The sequence below is a fragment of the Ornithodoros turicata genome, chromosome 2 (genome assembly GCF_037126465.1).
Source record: "Ornithodoros turicata isolate Travis chromosome 2, ASM3712646v1, whole genome shotgun sequence".
Taxonomy (NCBI): Eukaryota; Metazoa; Arthropoda; class Arachnida; order Ixodida; family Argasidae; genus Ornithodoros; species Ornithodoros turicata.
The window spans coordinates 103,137,736-103,157,916 of record NC_088202.1 but is presented as its reverse complement, the minus strand read 5'-3'; the positions used below and the strand labels follow the sequence as shown (position 1 = coordinate 103,157,916).

General features: G+C 45.8%; 2 protein-coding genes across 5 annotated transcripts in view; one reads left to right on the top strand and one right to left on the bottom strand.

The window, feature by feature from the left end:
• The window catches only part of LOC135385881 (unconventional myosin-Va-like), a 40,075-nt gene extending 28,533 nt beyond the window's left edge, over positions 1–11,542 (bottom strand). The window contains exons 1-13 of one of the 3 annotated variants that reach the window (XM_064615472.1): positions 11,398–11,542; positions 11,071–11,339; positions 7,517–7,621; positions 7,037–7,148; positions 5,561–5,617; positions 5,339–5,483; positions 5,061–5,217; positions 3,930–4,155; positions 3,701–3,808; positions 2,345–2,466; positions 1,967–2,232; positions 1,806–1,887; positions 1,572–1,712 (exon numbers count right to left, since the gene is read on the bottom strand). In XM_064615472.1, coding sequence (XP_064471542.1) covers positions 1,572–1,712; positions 1,806–1,887; positions 1,967–2,232; positions 2,345–2,466; positions 3,701–3,808; positions 3,930–4,155; positions 5,061–5,217; positions 5,339–5,483; positions 5,561–5,617; positions 7,037–7,148; positions 7,517–7,621; positions 11,071–11,223 — 1,674 coding nt within the window. In that variant the 5' untranslated portion in view covers positions 11,224–11,339; positions 11,398–11,542. Of the gene's footprint in view, positions 1–1,571; positions 1,713–1,805; positions 1,888–1,966; positions 2,233–2,344; positions 2,467–3,700; positions 3,809–3,929; positions 4,156–5,060; positions 5,218–5,338; positions 5,484–5,560; positions 5,618–7,036; positions 7,149–7,516; positions 7,622–9,215; positions 9,422–11,070; positions 11,340–11,397 lie in introns of those variants that run through there. The other 2 variants (XM_064615471.1, XM_064615473.1) reach the window with 2 other exon arrangements.
• A 7,672-nt stretch (positions 11,543–19,214) lies between these two features.
• On the top strand, positions 19,215–20,171 carry LOC135385880 (uncharacterized). Of its 2 annotated transcripts, none has more exons than XM_064615470.1 (4): positions 19,215–19,398; positions 19,693–19,834; positions 19,891–19,942; positions 20,012–20,171. In XM_064615470.1, exons 1-4 carry the CDS (start codon positions 19,388–19,390, stop codon positions 20,128–20,130), a joined length of 324 nt encoding a protein of 107 aa, XP_064471540.1. In that variant the 5' UTR covers positions 19,215–19,387; the 3' UTR covers positions 20,131–20,171. The 2 variants fall into 2 exon arrangements, with proteins under 2 accessions (XP_064471540.1, XP_064471539.1); XM_064615469.1 differs by having other exon boundaries at positions 19,888–19,942.
• The last annotated feature ends 10 nt before the right edge of the window (positions 20,172–20,181 follow it).

Genomic DNA, 20,181 nt, shown 5'->3' with positions numbered 1-20,181 from the left:
CGAAAGAACGAGATAATGTTTATGACCCCAAAGCAGATTTCAAGGTCACGAAAACAAAGGGCGCAAGCTGCATCCTGTTGCCGCGGCGAAGGATGACACTTGCGATTAGGGTCGGGAGGAATCTGGTGCTTACAAAAGGAAGTCTGAGTCACTGGAAGGTTTGGGATTTTCTTTCTGAGGTTTCTCCTTTTTGCGCTGGTTTTGAACTGTCCGGTTGCAGCCAAGTACAGGACAGAAAGAGCACGAGACGCAAGGCGCCAACGCGCGTGTGTGGGAAACGCTTCGTTCGCATGGTGGCCTACGTGACGAAATCAGCCAGATTTTCTTGACGGGGACAAACATCTCGTAGCAACGAAGAACCTTACGGAAGACGCACTGCCACAGACGTGCTTGGAAGGTGTGTGGTAGTGACTGTAGTGTGCGGGATCGCGACACGATATGGAGAACAGTGCGGAGGCTTTGGCGGCGTACGAACAATGCGTGACAGCGCATCTTCTAGGCATGACGCAGACGCGAATAACCGGCTATTTCACGCAAGAATAAAATGTCGTAAGTGCTGTTTGGCGCTGTATTTGTAGTTGTTGTAATATTTCAAGAAAAACTTTTCCGTATCGTAGCAGGAGTTAGACACTCATGTACAGCGCACGTCCTCGCGAAGATCGTGATTCGTGACCTTCAATTCGATACAGCGAAATGTTCGATACAACGGAAGAAATTGCGGTCCCCGTGAGTTTCATTATATCGAGGTTCGGCTGTATTATCAGTATACTTGTAAAAATAGCTCCCGGAGGCGCCACTGTTCCCTGGAGAAGGCTCAAGCAGCCAAGCGTCACTCCCAAAGCAGCGCAACAGCGCCGTAAAGAGGTGGCGCAGAAATTCAAACAGACCTCCGGATGCACTGGTGCCCCCGTACCCATCAAATGGTTAAAGGAGCAGTGAGGTGGCCCCCACGATTTTGTTTTTGTTTTGTTTTGGCTGTAGCATGCTCTGCAACAGATAAAACGAGCTTCTGAGAATGAACAATGAGCACAGGTGACAGGCAGCACGTGCACGTGTGGCTCTGTTCTGCAAACCTTCCAAAAACTCTCCACTCTTGAAAGAGCGTGTAAGAGAATGAGATGGAGCTGCTTTCTCTGGGAGGTTTTGGTAAATTGATGCGCAATGAAAATACACCACAGAGAAAAAATATTTGCATGCTGGCCCCTAATAGTGAGGCTTGAAAGAAGTGACAGGGCGCTGACAAGCTGGTGTATGATGAGAGAGGCGGTACCCGAGCATTTTAGCGAGCAAGCATTTTAGCGAGCGAAAGGAGCAAGGACGTGGCATTTAACATGGTCTGTTTTTGTCAAGCCTCACCGTCTCGGGTACCGCCTCTCTCAATAGTGAGGCTTGACAAAAACAGACCATGTTAAATGCCACGTCCTTGCTCCTTTAAAACACCACAACATGCTACAGAATCACTGGTTCTTGATCCCTGGCTGACAGCTTCCCATATTTTTGTGTAGTTTTCTACCTTCCACTCAATTTTAAACCATAATGAAATGACTTTTCACATAGGAAATCTTGCTAACCCTGCATTCTTCATCCAGAAGATCGAGAACACCCAGTTTGCTTTCAATCAGGTCAATACTTGGCTGATTGTCATAGAAGTCGATGAACTTCCACTCAATCTGCTCTCTGACATATTCCTCTTGTTCAAGTTTGAACACATGCTGGAAAACAACCACACAGATGAACTTTCCTGCACATTTTGCGTTACAGCTGCTAAGCAAATGAACATCAATAACAGCAAAACTATTTCTCACCAAGTTAAACTGCTGCTGCAACTTTTCATTTGCATAATTTATGCAGAACTGCTCAAAACTGTTCACTTCGAAAGTTTCAAAACTGTAATAGAGAGGGGACTGTCAGTTCTGCTCCGTAACGAATAAGCCCGACTTTGTATATGCCCCTTTGCACTACTTACCCATAAATGTCCAATACACCAATGAAACGAAAGACCTTATCCTTCGATGCTAACGCCTTGTTGATTCGAGTAACTATCCAATCAAAGAGTCGAGCATACACATGCTTGGCTAAAGCATCCCTTGCGAAGACCGCTTGGTCTACAGTCATGGGTTTTGTGATGACCTCCCTCATGCTTTCAATCTTGCGGTTGCACAACCACACAGAAATTTGATCACAGTCAATTCCAAGTAGGTCCGCCATAACGGTTACGTGTAGATCACCAGGCTGCAAATCACCAAGCATACTTGTATATGTACTACTTATATGTAGTAACATATAGCTCACAACACTGTTCACCCAAACAGCATAACAACTTGATTATATTTAGGTGCATTACCTGAACCATGCAACATTCGGTGTCATCACCTTTTGCTCCTCCATGGACGAGTGTGACATTACCAAGATGCAAGATTGATGCCAATATCCGAAAAATCATCATCTGCTGTTGTTCTGTGAATCCTGTTAAGAGTATAATTGTGTCACTGTATCCATTTACAGCATACGCAATGTGGTGCTGCCTTCTAACCCAGCGATGTATGCAATTAACACGTTCAACCTTTCATTTCCACAAGCACGATGCAAGAACTGTTACCCTTCCTATACAGGCAGTGAACAGTTCGTTGAAGCAGTTGAAGGAGTACATTGTGAGGAGCATGGATATGTCAGGTATTGTAACTAGACGTGAAATTGACAACTAGAGGGATCACATAATAGGAAAGGTTATGAAGATGATTTTGTGGCAGAAGCAGTTCTTCCTGCGACAGCGACAAGAGAAAGCACAGTCACCGACAGATTTTTTTGGACATGCTCGATTATTCAGACCCAGATTATTCACGTTCCCTGAACGGCCACGGCCCCCATAGAGGTAATGTACAACATCAAAAATTTCGGATGCCGTACAGCTCCGTCGCTCTATATTTCTGACACAGTTTGCCCAGCCCAGGAGCGCCAGCTCACAGCGTGCGTAAGACGCAATGCGAAGGTCAAGGAAACCAAATATAAAAATTGAGGCAGTGACTATTCATTTTTCAATAAACTGAGTGAAGGAGTCCGGTCGTGGCGCTTCACGAAGCCGAGCACGTGCTGTCCACCCGCAAAGTAAAGCAGGCTTCACCTAAAGCATGCAGGCGTTAGGTGAAGCTGAATGCAGTGTGCAGAATGTGTGCAGAATGGTGACTCCTAATGTTGGCAGAAGTTGTCCTGATATGTTCAACTCCACGTGTTCGGGAAATCGACGACTCGCCGTCTCCCAGCGCACCTGTCAAACTCAGAACTAATGAAGGCGACTGCGGCACTTTCGCCCGTATACAATATCGCTTCGTAAAGTAGCAGCTGTAGATGTAGATGCAAGTAGAAGCCGATGTTATCAGGCAGAGATGGAAGCCTCGATAACTTTTTCCGACCTACTAGTACTTAATAATAAAGTTGACTTTTGAAGCAAAATTCGTTTTTTCGGACTGCTCGATTATTCGGACCTTTGCGCGCTCCCCGCAGAGTCTGAAAAATCGGACGGAGACTGTAAATGAGTGTGGACTACTTAGTCCAACTGGAATTGCTTTGAAGATGATGTAAAGTGCATCTAGCACTCCTCCTTAAGTGTACTAGTATATGAAATATTTGACTTCAAAAGAGTCTACCACCTACCAAGGAAACTATAGCAATTAAGTATGAAAACGAAATCCTCAGTACTGACCTAGAAGTGTAAAAGCGTTGCGAGTTGTTTGAAATGCATGAGCATCGTCCACGCCCGCTATCGTTGGAGATTCTCCTTGGTTGGTGTAGTGAAACATGGTTTGGCTTCCTAGAAATTTCAGTTCGGACCATATAATAGCAAGCAGAATATCATAGAGAGAAACACTAGACTAAACGTATGTTTTTCTTCTCAGTGACATAACCATGCGAAATTCACAGAGCATATTTACCCAGCTGCAAGTCCTGCAACTCATCGAGATCAGCGGAGGCACAGAGCTGGTAGAAAATGTGGTAATTCCTTTCATCAGGTGCTTGGAATACCACTCGTGATTTTTCGAGCAAGTAGGTTCGCATGTTGGCACCAATGATGTTGAACTTAGTGTTGAAATCTATCTCAATGTATTTGCCAAACCTCGAGCTGTTGTCATTTCGTGTTGTTTTTGCATTTCCTATTGCCTGGACATAAAAAACAAAACAAAGTTAAGTGAAACTTTCTTTTTTCTGAAGGATACTGCCAGCCCACAGTTGAGGGCGAGGCAGGTAGTACTGAAGACAAAGTCAAGTTACACACTTGTATAAGTCAAGATTAACAAGTAAAATCATTTTTTTAAATCTGACAACACTTGCAAATGCAAGTGGGCTGGTGGAGGAATTCCATAATGTAAAACAGCCTGGGTTTGGACAAAAAAGAACGGACAACACAGTCAGTTCTTTTATGCCATCCACTGTTATGTCTTCTACCAGTCCAACAGCTTCATTCTACATAAACAGAACGCCAAGCAGTGACACACAACTGTACCCTTCGTGTCAGCATTCTGACCACCTGCGCAAGATTATTATTAAAAGCAATGTCAACAAGAAAGCTGGGATGTTCACATCTTTCTGTGAGCACCATTTTATCCCAGTCGATGTGAGGTAGATTGAAGTCTCCAGTCAAAACTTCGTGACAATTCCTGTGAACGTGGTTGAAGAAAATCAGCTGGGTAATTAAGTACATCAGTACTAGCATTGGGAGACCTATCCATTCCCCCAACCAGTAAAGATGGAGCAGCACAACGAAAGGGTTGCCCAAACCATTTCACTCTCATAAGCATGGTAGCTGAGTGTGGATTGCAAGCTATCCTTTATGAGGATAGCCACTCCTCCCTCTCTAGAACCTCAGTCACAACTTGCAAAAAAATAAATTTCCTTATTGCCTGTCTGACTATTTAACCAAGTTTCCGTTATCACGATAATATTGCAATCAAACGATAATACTCCTAGCTCTGCCACTTTGTTCACAACACTCCTCGCATTGATGTTCAGTAGCCCAAAGGGCAACTACTTTTGTACGTATTAGAATTGTGAAAAACTCTCCTTACCTCCATGATAGGGTTCGATGCCAAGACCTTCTTCTCAATGTGGGTCTCTGTGGAGGAACCTCCAACCGTGGCAAAGTAACGCATGCCATATTTTGCTGACACTGTCTTTCCAGCGCCGGACTCTCCACTGACTATAATGGACTGGTTCATGTTTTCTCTGGAGGAAGAGGCACACCGTATCAGTGCATTTTTTTTGTTAAAAAAAATGTGCGAGACACTCTGACAGTCTCGTATAATCATTCTGCAGTTATGAGAATTTAATCTCCATGTGCGAGTACCTTTCCATTTTTGTGTACGCTTCCTCTGAAACTGCAAAAATATGGGGATCAAGATCCCCCATGGCCTGCCCCCGATATGCAAAGATGGTGTCATTGCCATAGATGGGAAGTTCCTCGTATGGATTGATGGCAACCAAGATGATTCCTGATAGGGCAAATGCAAGTAGGAACAGGTATCACATAAAACTCCCATCAAAAACGACCTTTTCTAAATTTACTCACCACAATATGTATAGATGACATTGTTATTGCAGAACCGCACTTGCAGATTATGCAAGACTGTAAAAGGGAGATGTATACACTTAAGTAGAATAGCTGCTGCCGAACCCCAAATACATCACCAAAATACATTGCCGAGGTAAAAGCATGTTTGTGTTGAACTGAATGTGTGAAAACACTGACAAAATGCTGACCATGATTAAAGGGACGGTCTCGTACCCCCTGCCCCTTTCATAAAGTGTACCATTCGATTGCCCTTTGTTGAAAATGGAATATTGCTAATTTACCCGACAAAACACGCCACAGTTATTAAATAACCGAATTAAATTGATAAAGATTGCAGAGCATGCCGCGATCTGTGTTGGCAACAATAAGAACGGCCACGTTGCCCTGCGGGTAAGTCCGTGATAGGATACAGAAATAGTCTGCTTTTGCGCGTGCTAGTGCATCGGCATGAGCAGACGACTTTCAGAAGTTACTGGGCACCGCAGCAACTCTCGTACATTTTCTTTCAGTTCTCAGGTGAAAAATGTGCATTCTAAGTAGTGGCAAGCATGGTGGTTTAGAACAACTAGCTATGTTAATCCTCAGAAACAAGTTAAAAGTCGCAGAACAACCCCATCCGCAATCACAAATCTGAAGTCGCTGGCCATCGGCGCGCGGGGTCGCATTACAGCTCAGACCAAAAATATATTACGCGAGCTTCCATTACACTCCCCGTTGTGCACTGATCATGCTTCGAAATGAAGTGTCGCTGACGACGTACATGGAGAAGGAGAACGTGTTTATTTAAAAACCGAATTAAATACTCGCGGAAAGAAAACACATGACTTAGCTTCCACGTATCTGATTGTGCCCCACATTATGGGAGACCCCACAGTCAATGCTCGGACTACATTCTCCGCTCGCGGAGGTATATGCCTGAGTGTCTGATATGACGACGCACCCGCAGGCCGACGGCATACGTGACGTATGCATGAGAGAAGCGCAGCTTTCGTCCTCTGCTCTTACGGCACGTTTCGACAAATTCCTCGAAAACGACTTGGTTATTCCGAATGAAACTTTGACGGTTGTATGTGTACAGTACTCGTGAAACTAGTTTTGGCTAAGTTCCGGAATCGCCCCGGCTGCACGAGACCGTCCCTTTAAGAAACCCTTCTCCTCCCCGTTATGATCTTCGTTAACTTGTATGTGCAGCACTGTGGTCAAACAAAACATGCTTTTTCGTTATATTGACGCATCAGACTAGGGTGCATTGACTCAAGACAACATTGTGCATCTAGAACTTTGAAGAAGCATCAAAATGGCAGAATGGGCCTGTTGGTACATGACTGAATAAAACCGGAGCACAAAACACGGACAAGAACTTGAAGAAGCAATATTAAGGAATATTGGTAGACCGCATGTAGACAGCATAATGCTACAGCAGTAGCTATGCAACCCTCACATTTCAGTTGGGACATCAATAAAGAAACTCACCTCCAGGCTCATGTAGGTATGATAGCGAAGTGAGATCGTTGCCACCAATCAGAACTTCGGGATTCCGAAGCGGTGGTAGTTTGTCCGGGTTGGTAATTGTGATGACATCATGCTGCATGTTACATGGGCAAAAAGACTGGATTTAACGGGTTTAATGACTGCAGATGCTTTCAACTAATTACTGAACTACTCAGAAAATTTTATTTCCCATTTAAAGCCTCATTTGTTAGAAACAGTGTTGCGAAGCGATACTGCTAGGTCAAGAAGGATGACTAACACAGGTAAAGGTGCAACCAATATAGAAGACATCCGAACCATCACCTATATTTTGTTTGCACATGTTCTTTTAGATAAGTACAGCTTAACTAGTTCATATTGACATTTGTTAATCTGTTTTTGACAGATTCAACCCCTTGTACATTATCAATGTGTAAGAGTTATATGTATCGCCACAACAAAAAAGAAAATAAGGGTGTGTACCTGTCCATCTTCAGACTCGACTTCTAGCGTTTTGCCATCAAATCCCCTGGAGACTACGCCAGCTTTCCACACATCAGCAGGGTCTGGCAGCCAAACACGAGCCCCCTGAAAGGTTGTCGTTATTGATGACATTGGTTTTGACTGACTTATGAATCCAATTAGTCATCTGCTCAATGCATTTCTACTTTTGCATATGCCTTCCTAGGGGAATATGAATATAGTAGATGGGTAGAAATCCAGTGAACCGGTAGAGATGTAGGAAGGGAGTTGCCTCAGGACAGAAGCTGCCGATATTTCGAACAGAGACTGTCCTCTTCTGGGAAGAAGAAGAACAGAAGAAGAACAGCCCAGAAGAAGAACAGTCTCTGTTCGAAATATCGGCGGCTTCTGTCCTGAGGCAACTCCCTTCCTAATATGAATATAGGGCATACATAAAAACTGTAGTACAAAAGCCAAGAAATACTTCTATACAAACCACACTTTTTGCTGATACACTCGATAATCCTCATCTGATTAGTACTTTGTTTATTATTAGAGTGGTACGGCATGAGACTGTTCTAACAAGAAGACACTCCTTGATATATTGAAGCAATGCCAGGATTGCCTTGAAATGAAACAAAAATTGTTTGTTTAGGCTGCATTCAAGACGGCTTCAAATTTCAAGAGTGCAATGGAAATGCTATAGCCCTCACAACGTTACTACTAAGTGTGTAGCAACATGTCCAACCTTCCTTACAGTTTATACTAGAACAAGTGAAGCTCCACAACTGCTTTTCATTGCCAAATTTGACAGCATCCAGTCGTAGGAGGGATGAGAACAGCAGGAGGTATTAGCTTCAAAAAGAAGCTAATACAAAAATATTGATGTCCCTCTTTCTCTCAACACATGTTTTTCTATGACAGTAGAGGAGCGAATCGCCGGTCGTGAGTGGATCATTACCCTTTGCACAAGACAGTTTTTCGTGGCTGCTCGTTGGCAACGGATTGGTGCCGCCGAAGAAAAGCCAACCGCTCGACAACGTTTTGAAATGGCCAAGATAAATCCGATAAATGTCGCGATGATGTTCAGGAGAACTACAGCAAAGACGGATGGGAGAGGGGGCGTTTACGGGTTCGAATGACATGGGCAAAGTTCCCACACGATTCCTACCACTTCGCTGACACCCCCAGCATGTGTATACAGGACACTTGTCCACAAAACAGTCTGTAATGGCACGAAGACACAAAATTTTTCAGCTTGAAATACAGTTCACCAGAAATTACGCGACAGTGATTTTCTATCAGGTTGTAAGTTCCTTTTGTTTTTCTTTTTTTTTTTTTTTTTTTTCGAAATCTCTTTACTCTAACAAGAAGGTAGCTACAAAACAGACAGTCCCAGGCTGTCGCACTCCCATGCACCTGCATTTAGACCCAATGAAAATGCTGAGACTGACCTTCTGTGAACGTGTAGTAACGAAGAAGAAAAATAAAAGACACAAGACAGAGGCCCAAAGAGGACAGCTGGCCACAAAACACTAATAACATCACACATGATGTCACGCCCCTTTTCCACATACATGTCCTTATTTAAACCCAAAGAAAGCACTGTGAGTGTACTCCACCGAAGGCATGGGCATACGGGGCACAGTAGCATACACGAAATACGTGCAGTGTCCCCTACTCCATTCGCGGTTGTCATGCCGTAAAAGTCACTTCATACCTTCGTGTAGAGAACGAGGCTGGACATGGTTACATGTAGGTAAGTTTTGTAATCCTAGATGCTCTTGAACTTCATCTTCGTGTGGTGTACTCATGTAATTTCACAAGAAAACACTGCAAGCTGAACGCACTGCCATTGTGAAGCGAAAGAACGGCACACGGTACCGAAAGCGTTGGCAGAGGGGTCGAGAGGCTATAAAGAGTTATAAAGATTAAATGAGAGAGAGGGTAAAAAAAGTGCTCGTCGGTGCTCGTAGCGCAGCGCCGGTAGCGCCATTGCTCGTCGTCAACCGGAATCACCGAAAAGCGCGGATTAAACAGTGTACGTTCATTTCAGTTTCGTTTCCGGTCACAGCGAACCGATTGTAGCTTCCAGATTTCGCATATTTTCTTTGCTATACCTTACGCGGCTGTGCGATACTTTCGGCCTCTGAAACCCTTCTTCACATATGCCCTGCTGCCATCATGTACCTACCGAGAATTTGGCAACCACATAATAAATATTACACGTTGCACATGGTCGTTCGTTTCCGGCTCGGGCACCGCTGGACTCCTCCCGTCCTCGCCCGAGTGCCAGGCTCGCCCCCCCCCCCCCCCCCGGGGTTTGACGGCCAGATCTGCTTCTTTTATGGCGTTTTTTTTTTTTTTTTTGTGTGCTTTTCTGGTTGGTGTTTTAGTGGGGTTTGTTTGTATGCGTTTGTCTCCCTCTACTCCTTTTGCCCGCGTCCTTACCGCTGGTTATAATTACCTCACACTTATGGATTGTTGCGAGATTTTTTTTTTTTTGGGGGGGGGGGCTGTTCTGACGGTTAGCACCAGATTCGGAGAGTTGGACTATTGGGACGTCACACGACGGGCGGCGCGAAGACCAGTGCCGCCATTTTGGAGCGGAGGCACAGCCATGAAATCATCTCTACGTGCCAGGCTCGCCTTTCATTCCGGCCAGGGGGGCGGAGCGATGACGAGTCTGACGTCACGCCGAGTCCCCATCTCTGCGCGGCAAGAGATCAAGGAATGGCCAAACTCTCCTCATAAACTGCTCTGGACACAAGCAGAGGAGAGTTTGGCCATTGGGAGGAGCCTGTCCCAAAGCGCGCCATTTGACGTCACACGATGGGCGGCGCCAAGGCCAGTGGCACCATTTTGGATCAGGGCTATCGCATTGAAATCTCCCATTCCGCCATTTTGGAGCAGAGGCACAGCTTTGAAGTTCCTCCGTGCCGCCGCGGGTTGCTTTTCATCCCGGTCAAGTGGGCGGGGCGATGACGTCTGTGACGTCACGGCGGCTCCCCCATCTCCGGGCGGCAGAAGATCACAGAATGGCCAAACTCTCCCTATAAACGGCTCTGGACACAAGTACGAGGTAGCGGCATCTGTTGAACATGATCGTCCTTATGTTCCAGCCTAAGGACAGTTGCTTTCCACCATTAGCGGGGGTGTCGCCAAACATTTGGTGGAGGGTGTTGAGAAAGGGGGGGTAGTGGTAGGAGAAGTCTGCAGTGGCGTGGCCAAGGGGGTTTCATTGGTTCAAACCCCCGCCCCTGAAATCGTACTTGATATTGTATTTGGGAGAGGGAAAACGATAGTCATGTCCTCTCTCCCATGTAGGTTCCCGTAGAACCCGTCCCGAAATATTTTTCTGGGCGTCTGGATAAATCACTGGTTATAGCACCGCTGGGCCTGCCTGCTCTGCTGTTCGGTGTTGTTCATTGGTGATACAGTTCATCCCTGAGGTGCTACCTAAGGTACTACCTTGTCCCTATGCCCTCCATATCTATGCTGCGGGAGCAGACGGAGACATCGCTGCCGCCGCAACCACGTGGTGCAGAAATAATTCGGTGAAACTTTCAACTCACTTTCTTCCAGGACGTTATTTGGTATCTTGAAGGATACAACTTCCCTCGCCGAGAGTCATCCCCTGCCTCCGCGACGAAATTGCAGGTGATGATGTCTTCCGGGGGCCGGTAGTTTCGGAGGCAGGCGTTCCCCATTTGGATCTCGTCAAACATTCCGGTTGATTTTGTTTATCACGAGAGACGCTGACGACAACGGGCATCATAGGCTCCAGCCAAAATACGAACACGATTTCACTGTCACGCAGTATTCACATGGCACCTTGAAGAACCTGTAATATTGGGGAAGCGTGTAACCACAACAGCGCGCGTTTGCCTTCAGCTTCTTACTCACGGCATATTCATAGTAGATGTGATAACTGGATGTATGTGAAAACAATGTGGCAGGGATTAGAATTGGATTGATTATCATTCAAAGCCTCTCAATGGGGCACATTGTGTTTCAGACCGCGCGCGCCAGTCGCGCGAGCGCCCAGGAAACTTCGGCTTCTTTTCCATTAATTGGGATGGCGGCTAAAATGACTCGTGTGAACAGCAGTTTGCATACAATGGTTATTTTCTGCGATGTTGTTGGTGAGAAGAGTACATTCCCTCTTCTCTTTTCTACGCGAAAGAGCAGGGGAAGCTTTGCTGGTGGGTGTCATGTCGCCCGTATATAAATGCGTGGCTGTTGCAATACCTGTACACTACGTGTACGCGTCATCCAACCGTTTGAAATCTAGAGTCGTGGCGGGTAAAACAACATTTCACACATCCGCGGTGGGAGGTGGAGAATCTTTTGAGTCAGTCACGGTGACGTGTCGTGTAGTCAGGGCCGGCCAGAGGGTAGGGGCAGCCAGGGCCAGCGGGACCCAAGGCCTGTCGTAATCATATAAAGAAGAAATACTTGCACTGTGTTATCGAGACGTGAGGAGGGCCGCCTGACCCATCCCCGGGGCCCGTGATATCTCTCGCCGGCCTTGTGTGTAGTCCATGGGTAACAGCACTAAGGGATATTTTGGAAGTCCGCCATGAGTACGAAAAGGTGGATCTATACTTGGTGGAGTTCCACTTCGGCAGTGAGGTTTCTTTTTTTCTTTTTTTCAAGTACTGGTGTAGCCCTTATGTAATTATTTGTGCCAGCTGCTCCTGCTATTATGGATATGGTCCACCGACCATGATAGAAATTCATAGTAAATGACATGGGCAACGCACACATGCGGTCAAGGGATTTTTTCTGGAACATTTGCCACATATTGGTACCATTTTTATTTCATTTCGATTGATAGAAATTTAATTTCTTGAATTTAACTCCGAAATTTCAACCTAACGTTTTCCTTGCGGATATGGGTTCCTGGTGGTCATTTTACTTAGTATAGCACCTGATAAGACACGTAACGCAACGACAATTGCTGAAATAAATTCGCCGAAAATCCACGAAATCCGTCCTTGGCACCGTCTCTTTTTTGTAGGCTAAAGAAAAGAAAAAGAAGGGGGAAGGACTTGGAGCAGGGTGGCAGGGTTTAGTTTGAGAGCCAAGATTCGACGAAAGAAGGTTATATTAACACGCCATACCAGAGCCGTGTATACAGAGCACTGGTACAGCTTGGGACAAAAGTTTACGGAACAGCGGGTGTCGCATTTCTCTAGCAACAAACATGAGTGGACTTACAGACTAAGAGATGGATAGGATGGGTAGAACAGCCGGTCACCTGTTTCCTATTCGACCTCTCCCTGGTGTCTATAGCAGGGGGCACGCGGATGAAGAAATACGGCAGCGCCGTGTTCCGTAAGCTTTTGTCCCAAGCTGTACTATCCACGGCTCTGCGCCGCACGAGACAGGATTGCAAAACGCTTCAAAAATTGATTTCCTTCCCTGCCTGTCGTTTCGGGTGACCTCGTTTTTGATAAGATACCTCTGATTCCCGCGCTCACCGCGCGTGTTTGTTCTGTGGGTTCGGATTCTAAACAATGAGATGGTGTGGGCTGGTTGGTCCAGCATATTTGGTAAAAACTTTATCATCAACTGAAATGAAATAAACATGGTACCAATATGTGGCAAATGTTACTGGCAGAAAAAAAAATCCCTTGACCGCTTATCTCTCCGCTGCCCACGGTATTTACTACGAATTTTTATCATGGTTGGTGGATCACAGTGTATGCCAGTGCACTGGGGAAGAATTACACCGAAAGGACGTATCGTTGGGCCTGTCGGTATTGCGTGACGAAAGTAAAAGCGCTAAACAATATTAGAAGCGTTCTTGATAAAAGAATCCGGAAAAGTGTGTGTAAGTTGCTCATTGTTGCTTGGTGTGACAAAGAACTGGATTTTCTGCGTTTGTATACATAGTAGGTGTGTGCTGTGAATACACATTTGTTGCAAGTGCGCTTCCGTGTGGTGTGTTTCGTCAGTTTCGTCCTGTGTTGTTTGGCGCTTTTACTTCAGTCAAGAATTGCACTGCGCGAAGAAATGCTTTAAATGGATAGTTAGCTCTGCAACGTGGGCGCCGCCAGGATTTTTTTCCAGGGTGGGGGGCTGGGCAGAATGTTATTTGGGGGGGGGGGGGGGTCCACTGTATGGGATCTGTATCTAGTTCTGTGCGCACCCTACGCCCGCAACTACATTGTCTTGGCCCAGAAACCATACGTTTCTGGAGCATAAAGAAACAAAAAGGAATCATAATTTGTGATTGTGTTGCAACGGCAATGTGTACTTACTGGAGCAAGGGGGGGGGGCAACTTCCCCCCTCCCCCGTTACGGCGCCCCTGCTCTCCAGGCATCGATTGGTCGATTTCTGTAGCAGACGGTAGTGTATTTCGAACTTTATCAGGCCGTGCAATAGTTTCCAGCAGCTAGAGCGGTATGATTTATTGTAGGCCTCTGAAAGCAACGAAATCCACGCACGTAAGCATTCCCGCGGAGAAGGACGCGCGCGCGACGTCTGTCTGAGAACAAAGTGACGTCAAGAGGGCAGTCCGTTTCCCCGGCATCGAGATGCGGCTTCCTATAGCCAGCCCTGAGCAACGTCACAAAACGTCACTTGAGCCGACCGCCTCCTCCCGTAATATGCACCTCCCCCGGCGCTCGGCCTCCGCGCTGCCGATGCCTACAGGCAAATACTGAAAACTCGCAAAATATACGTATATTTCGAACGAAAGGGATTGACGAGGAGTTGTTCATTGTCTACTGTACACGTCCAGCACGTTTCTCTCTCTCTCTCTTTTTTTCAGTTTCGTGAACCACGCACGCCAGGGACCACATGTTGTGGTGGGCAAATAGTGGCGTAGCCATAAAAAAAGTTTCGGAGGGGTTCCATGGGACTTTGCACGGGGGAGGATGGTTTCTCCTCGGTTCCCTCTCGCAAATACATACAAATGTATGATTTCGGGTGGAGGTGGGGGGGTTGAACTTCCGTAACCCTACAACAAATCAGCTCGGGCACCAATAATAACTGCCTTTTTGTTAGGTACGAAAGGGCTTAGGAGCGAATGCCATTTTCCCGGAAAACAGCTTTTTAATTTGTAAGGTGTCTTTTTTTTCTAAACTTTTTTTTTCGCCGTAACATTTTGCCTTCCATCGTGACCATCGACGATGCGACTACTCCGACAAACCACTATCACGCGCCTTCTTACCGCCGCAACGAACATTCGAGTCTGACATGGATTTCACTCTAAAACTCCCTTGAGAGGGTCGAAAAAAAAAAAAAAAAAACACTTGATCCTATGACATGACGCCAAGGTGCCGTTGTTCAAGCCTATGCCACCGTAAAGCCGGAACCTGATATGAACATGGAATTAGACCTTTCGTTTGCCTACAAGACTACGACGTTCGGCATGAAATTTTGCAAAAGGGTAAAAAGTAAGGAATGACCGGCGACAGATAGAGACGCATGAAGGCCCTATATAGTTGCCCACCCACGACAGCCCTTTAGTCACTTGTTAGTAGGGGCGGATTTAGGGGAGGGGGGATCCGGATGCCCTGACCTCCTCAATTTCTGTCGTTACATAGAGTTTCAATTGACCTTGGTTTTGGACCTTTTTCATAATTGGACCGTTTTCATATTCATCTTTTCTTCAGACTTGGAAATGGTATTTCTGCGCTTCAAAAGGTCCAACGGGTCAAAATCCAAAAAGTCACGTGACAAGAGAGACCAAAGCTCAAAAGCGTCATATGCTACGACCGTGTCAAAAGATCCATCGGGATCAAAAGATTCAATTCACAGATATAACTATCCGCCCCTTGCACCACGCAGGTGGAGCCACCGTCGTACGAGGGTGGTTCCATAAGTTTCCGGCCCGACCAACTTTTAATAGTCATAGAGACGAAACAAGTGTATCACTTTTCGACATAGTCACCCTTAACTTCGATGCACTTTTGACACCTTTCAACCAGCATTCTTATACCCTTGAAAAAATAGTCCGAAGTTTTGTCCGCAAAATGCTGGAAAACTGCCCCTTGCACCTCACTATCGTTTTGAAATCTCCGTCCTCTGAGATCCCTCTTCAAGTTTGAGAACAGGAAGTAGTCACTCGGTGCAAAGTCTGGACTGTAGGGTGGGTGGTGGATTTCTTCGAAGCCGCACTCCTTCGGTGCAGCCTTGGCAACAGAAGCCGTGTGGACAGGGGCATTGTCCTGGAGAGACCGGACACCTCGACTCAACCTGCCGCGCCTCTTTTCCTTGATGGCGTCTCGCAGTCGGTGCAGGAGTGAAGCATAATAAGTCGCATTTACTGTGGTGTTCCTCTCTTTGAAGTCGATGAGGAGGATCCCGTGACAATCCCAAAATATTGTTGCTATGATCTTCTTTGTGGATTGTGTGACCTTGGCTTTTCTTGGGGGTGCTTCTCCTGGTTTGCGCCATTCCATCGACTCCTTTTTCGAAAGGGGATCATAGTAGAGCACCACAGTCTCATCCCCTGTGACAATTGACTTCAATATTTCTTCTTCGTTCTCTTGACAGAGCTCCAAAAACTCTTTGGCACAGACGACGCGCTGTTGCTTTTGAACTGACGAAAGAAGTCGTGGCACCCATCTCGCACTGATCTTTTTCATGTGAAGGCCCTCGCCGATGATGCGAAAAACGGTTGTTTTGGAAAGCCCCAGCCTTTCTGAGATTTCCTTAACCTTCAGACTCCTGTCGCTCAGCACTTCCTCCTCGACAAGAGACAAATTTTCTTGTGTCACCACTTCCACTCGACGACCATCGCGTGGATCATCTTCAATGGACTCTCGCCTCAGTCGAAACTGCTTAGCCCAGTCTTTTACCGTTGTGTACGACGGAGAGGCTTCCCTGCACACGTTGTCCAGTTGAGCTTTAATTTCTTTAGGCGAAAGTCCCTCTATTGTCAAGACTTTTATCACAGCGCGGTACTCGATTTTTTCCATTTTAACTGAAGAGTGCACCCTTGAGTAAAATCTTGCAGCCAAAGAGAGGACGGAGACACAATGGTAGAAACACACAACAGCGGAACTGCAGACTCTCAACTAAATGATTTATTGACAATACGTCAGTTATTTCTACCTTGGTGAGTGCACCCTGGCTGTTTGAAATGCCGCTCTCCAACCGACAAAAGCATGGAGAGGGTTGAGGGTGGTGCTCCGGCCCTCCAACAGATGGCGCCACGCGTCCTTAATCGCATTTTCAAATTCGCGTGCATTTTCTACCTCGGGCCGGAAACTTATGGAACCACCCTCGTATGTCCCCTACCGGCTCTGTGCAAAATGTTGGGTAGTTTAAAGGAGGCGCTGGTAGTGAAGAATGCGCATCCTCGCTTGCCTTCACTAAGCAATTTGACGGTGTTGCGGCTGTTCCTGCTCTATTTGGCCTTAGAAATAGCCAAAATTGCTGCCTGTTGTTATGACACGGTTTCTGACCCATGAACTTCCTGGACAAATTTTTGGACAAAATAGCGCGGTCAATGACACATCACTGAATGCACATCACTCGACTAGTGCTGAAGATGTCCCGGTGCAATGTCGCAATGTGTCCTGGCTTGGAACCATGCCAAAATCGCCGACTTTTGCGAAATTCTTTTTCCGCATGCATGTATTCTCAGTGGTTGTCGGTTTGTTGAATTGTTACGTGATGGTTGAACGGTTATGGTATTGTTATGGTTACGGTGGGGGGGGGGGGGGTATGTATAGAGTTAAAACACGCGGAGAGGTAGGTCACAGCTACGTTGGTCACTGTATTTGCATAAACTATTCACAAACGGTACAGCTGATAATAAACTTCTATTAAAATTGTCGTGGATACTGAGGTGGCGTCCCGTTGGCCTGGTGGCTGTCTGGGATCAACGAAATTATGTCTGTGAGAGCTCATTGCACAACTTTAATAGTACACTCTGCAGAAACGTTCGAAACGAAAGTGACATTTCCAAAATGCAGAACTACATAGCAATTTTTTAGACCTTTCTTTCATTGAACAGTAGACATGACGATACATGTAGCTTAATATTACGTAAAGTCTTTTTAGATTGTCGTTTAGAAAGCCCTGTAGTGAGAGGGGTGGATTTCTGCGTATTTTGCTGTACAGTTAATATTGAGTTTTACTATAACGTGCGCTGTCGCCTTTGCGCACGGGGACAGTGTTGGTGTTTCTTCGCACGCACAAGACATAAGCAGGGCTTTGCGCATTGCGCAGAACCAAGACGCTATCCGGTACGGTATGCTAGAACTCACTATTATTTATTACGGGCCCTTCCTATAAGGATGACCGTGTAGCACCGCAATTTCACCTCGCTCTCGAATTCCAAAGAATGTATCAAAAGAGAACACAAACCCATCCGATAGAAAACATAAAACCCACAACAAAAAAAAAAAAAAAAAAAAGAAGAAAAAGAAAAGAAAAACGTAAAAACCAGCAACCGTAAAAGTGTCAAACCCACGGGAGAAATTGGGAGTATTCGACTCCTCCTTTATGTCGGCAAGGTTTGCCTGACTAGGGTCATGCCCTGCAAGCTTGTCGCGTCTCATACATATTCCATTACAAAAAATTAAGAATGCGCAGTGTAACTTTGTCTAACCTAGAGCCACTAAATAAAGGTGCGCTGTACTGAGCGACTGTAATAAGCTTCGCTTTAGTGGATACCATTTAGCGAGGCAAGTCTAACCAAAGGAAAGAAGGAGAGCCGCCCCAAAGTTACTACCCAAATGTTAACACGTGGCTGGTAGAGGGGGCTCCAGGTGCTGTATCTGCTGCAGATCTGTTCAGATGGTCGATGAGAAATTATTTAGTGATAGCGATGGGCACGACGGAAGAAGGCCTATTTTATTTTTAAACTTGGGCATTTTCTCAGTTGAGCATGTTCAGTACCGTGCACCCATGTGGCGCTAGTCCTTGCAAATCGTTACATGTACGAGTCCGAACAGACGTGCGAACAGGTAGGAAGAGGCCACGGGAGGCATTCGACGAAGCAGTTTCTGCTGTGCAGGAGACGTTCCAAGATGACGACCAGAACATTTAGTACTGATTCAGTATCAAGCGCCACATAAGCTGGTTCACGAGGGATGTCCTCATATTAGCGCCTATAGCGCAAGAGATCCAACCCGGTCGAAAGATCCATTGTTGGATCTTTTGATGTGTTGGAGCTTTTGACATGGAATATCGTATTTCTAAGGGTACATTCTTGTAATGTACGAATGCTAAATATCCAGCTAAATGCATCACCATTTCTGGCATCTTTGCACACGGCCTCATTTATTTATAATTTTGTCTTGATCAATGACATATCAATGTAATTCAGCAAAGAGAAATCTGAATGATGGTGGGGAACACCGAAGGACACACATTTGTTGTGTCGTCTTAACGTCTTCTTCGCAAAGATGTTCCAAAAGCCAGGAGATGTCATGACGAAGACTAGCTTCTTCTTCGTGTCTCGGGTATTCTAGCCTACGCCTTGTCCCTTCTCTAGTAGGATGCATTTAGTATGCTTGAGAGGATGTGCAGACAATCATTCCAGTTTCTTTCACTGAACATTCCATCGAACAGTGCAGAGGTTGGGGAGCCTTCTATTCACTTACTCACCAAGGTAGAAATTTGGGGTAGTTGGTACACAACCATGAGTAAAAAGCTATTCACATACTGTCAGATTTTATGCCTCTAATGCTGGCAACAACGGCGATACTAGTATTTTCCACAAAAATCCAATCCAATCCAAGCTTTCTCATGCTTCCGGCCTTCGGGTGACGCCGGTGACGCTTCCGGACAGCCCGCGATTCGTCCTTTGGTAGCAGAAAAGTGTTTTCGGTATCGCTGTTCGTGCAGCTTGAACCGCGGGTGCTGTTCCTAACTTCCAGTCTTCCCATTGTAGTTCGCGTCTGAAACTTGAAGAAAGCGGGATGGCGTTTAAGTAAGTATTTTTTGGAATCTGTATCTGCTCATGAGACATTGGAGGTCACAGAGTTTGCGACACGCGATGCATTACGTCCCCATTATCGTTTTTGCCAGTATTCGCAATAGGAAAGATTTGACTACGTATAGGAGCGTCAAAAACTTCTTCTTAAAGTGATACAGTTGTACAATATCTCGCCGTCGAATTCAATCGCCGATTATGCATCCAGTAGATCTACTATCACCGAGATATTTTATATTACTACAAGGAAAAATATAATCGTCTCACAGAAGCATCCTAAATTTCTTTCAGGGGCATCCTAAAGTTAAGCATCCTCGGAGGCACACTGTATGCTGCAGGAAAGTCTGGCGTGTTCAGCGACAGTTCTCGTACGCTTGAGCAGATAAACAAGTCTGCGAAAAACTGCCCACAGTTGAAGCAGTACCTCGACAAGGTGTATATAGCGCGTTGCTACGAGCGTATCAACCAGTCTTTGTACTTTGTCAGCAGGTGCCAGAACGGGCGGAACTAAATTCTAGGATGGTTGACACCTGGAACAACGGTATTTTAATTTTATGCCTTCAGAAAGAGGGTGACAGAAAGGCAACACACTCTACAACTTTACTTGCAGGTGTGAAATATGTGTTCAAGCACACACTTTTGCTGCCAGACTACACAAGGTCCGGCTTGTCGTGGTGTAAGAAATCCATTGAAGGACTTATGGATATCGAAAGGAAGCCGACAGAATGAGTTACATATGTCTAGCAATAAAAATTGATTAGAGAACTGTCCGTATACTTT